This window comes from Anarhichas minor, unplaced genomic scaffold, assembly GCF_050575085.1.
Source record: "Anarhichas minor isolate MPS153535 unplaced genomic scaffold, ASM5057508v1 ptg000151l, whole genome shotgun sequence".
Lineage (NCBI taxonomy): Eukaryota > Metazoa > Chordata > Actinopteri > Perciformes > Anarhichadidae > Anarhichas > Anarhichas minor.
In genome coordinates this window covers 7,501-10,000 of record NW_027466597.1, presented here as the reverse complement: position 1 = coordinate 10,000, position 2,500 = coordinate 7,501, and the positions used below count along the sequence as shown (strand labels likewise).

At 41.3% G+C, this 2,500-nt stretch overlaps 1 protein-coding gene across 4 annotated transcripts in view; it reads left to right on the top strand.

The window, feature by feature from the left end:
• Window positions 1-2,500, top strand: part of nup160 (nucleoporin 160) — a 16,896-nt gene that overhangs the window by 12,436 nt on the left and 1,960 nt on the right. For 2 of the 4 annotated variants that reach the window (XM_076085336.1, XM_076085334.1), the window contains 5 exons: window positions 1-136; window positions 294-430; window positions 703-773; window positions 2,088-2,238; window positions 2,365-2,434. The exon at window positions 1-136 is cut by the window's left edge and continues 19 nt beyond it. In XM_076085336.1, coding sequence (XP_075941451.1) covers window positions 1-136; window positions 294-430; window positions 703-773; window positions 2,088-2,238; window positions 2,365-2,434 — 565 coding nt within the window. Of the gene's footprint in view, window positions 137-293; window positions 431-702; window positions 774-2,084; window positions 2,239-2,364; window positions 2,435-2,500 lie in introns of all 4 variants that reach the window. The other 2 variants (XM_076085335.1, XM_076085332.1) reach the window with 1 other exon arrangement.

Below are 2,500 nucleotides of genomic sequence, written 5' to 3'. Positions count from 1 at the left end.
CCTGTCTCAGCTGTTGGGCAGCAGCTCAGCGGTGTCTGTGGTCTGTCAAGCTGTCTGTCACCTGACTATGACCAGGACCCTGTTCTGTAGAGACCTGCTGATCCTGCAGAAACTCTATCTGCGTTTTGGAGACAACGTACGGACACGCACGTCACAGTTTAAAGTTTGAACTTGGGCCGCTGGTCCACCTTAACTTTGTGAGGCGATGTCGATGTTTGAATTAACTGATAATACAATTGTGTGTGTGTGTGTCTCTCGCTGTCTGTCTGTCTGTCTGTCACTCACTCACTCAGGTGTTTCTGGGTGGGGGGGCTCAGCTTCTCCAGCTCCAGCAGGACCTGATCCCTCGGAGCTCCAACCTTCTCTCCTCTTATTACCTCCTCAAACACATCAGTCAGAGCCTGGCCTCCTCTGTCCCCATCGACATCATGTGAGTACACAACCATGTGTACTAGTACACACATTTGGTTTAGTTCATTGTTATTTATTAATTATCCTTTTCATACTGAGTGACACACTTCAATACGAGATTTAAAGTACTTTAGTGTGATTCTTTGTGGAGAAACTTCGTTTTACAGATCTGTGGATTAAATCAAATAAATAATTAGTCGACAAAACGTTAAGTAGGCCAAAGAAAGTCCGAGAGAATATGAGAAACGCACCGATAGATGTAGAAACTGACTAACATCTGACCTCCTGCAGAGATGCTAACCTGCAGCACCTCACAGTGTTGGAGCTGTCGGACACACCGACCCTCTCCACCAACAGATCAGGTCAGTGTTTATATGAGGTAATGATAGTACCAGACATGATGTTCAGTGTATTTATAAGGTAATGACAGTAACAGACATGATGTTAACTGTATTTATGAGGTAATGACAGTAACAGACGTGATGTTCAGTGTATTTATGATGTAATGACAGTAACAGACATGATGTTCAGTGTATTTATGAGGTAATGACAGTAACAGACGTGATGTTCAGTGTCTATATGAGGTAATGACAGGAACAGACGTGATGTTCAGTGTATTTATGAGGTAATGACAGTAACAGATGTGATGTTCAGTGTCCATATGAGGTAATGACAGTAACAGACGTGATGTTCAGTGTCAATATGAGGTAATGACAGTAACAGACGTGATGTTCAGTGTCAATATGAGGTAATGACAGTAACAGACGTGATGTTCAGTGTCAATATGAGGTAATGACAGTAACAGATGTGATGTTCAGTGTCTATATGAGGTAATGACAGTAACAGACGTGATGTTCAGTGTATTTATGTGGTAATGATAGTAACAGACGTGATGTTCAGTGTCAATATGAGGTAATGACAGTAACAGACGTGATGTTCAGTGTCAATATGAGGTAATGACAGTAACAGACGTGATGTTCAGTGTCAATATGAGGTAATGACAGTAACAGATGTGATGTTCAGTGTCTATATGAGGTAATGACAGTAACAGACGTGATGTTCAGTGTATTTATATGGTAATGACAGTAACAGACGTGATGTTCAGTGTCAATATGAGGTAATGACAGTAACAGACGTGATGTTCAGTGTCAATATGAGGTAATGACAGTAACAGACGTGATGTTCAGTGTATTTATGTGGTAATGACAGTAACAGACGTGATGTTCAGTGTCAATATGAGGTAATGACAGTAACAGACGTGATGTTCAGTGTCAATATGAGGTAATGACAGTAACAGATGTGATGTTCAGTGTCTATATGAGGTAATGACAGTAACAGACGTGATGTTCAGTGTATTTATGTGGTAATGACAGTAACACGTGATGTTCAGTGTCAATATGAGGTAATGACAGTAACAGACGTGATGTTCAGTGTCTATATGAGGTAATGACAGTAACAGACGTGATGTTCAGTGTCTATATGAGGTAATGACAGTAACAGACGTGATGTTCAGTGTATTTATGTGGTAATGACAGTAACAGACGTGATGTTCAGTGTATTTATGTGGTAATGACAGTACCAGACGTGATGTTCAGTGTATTTATGTGGTAATGACAGTACCAGACGTGATGTTCAGTGTCAATATGAGGTAATAATAGTACCCTTTTTCCCAGCAGTGTTGAGTCCTCAGACGGTGGTGGAGCTATTCTATCAGACTGTAGCCAGAAAGATGATCATCTCTCAGATTTACTCTCAGCAGCAAAGTAACACTCTGCTCCACTGGAGTCACATGATCTCCAACGTGGTCATCTTATTGGCTCAGTTGCTGTATCCTTTGATCACCTGACGACACACATAGGAAGTTATTTTATATCTAATTCATTTATTCTGGTGACTTCCTGTCTTCACCATTCTGTAGTGGTTTGTTCTTGAATCTTAACCGGTGTCTCCCAGTTGGCCCAGTAACCCTGGTTTCCAGTTCCCAGAGTGTCTGATGGCCAACTGTCAGTACACACAGCTACAGGTGGGTTTGACTGTTCATCAGCTTCATCATCCTTAACTCTAGTCTGTTTAACTGTTATTGACTCTG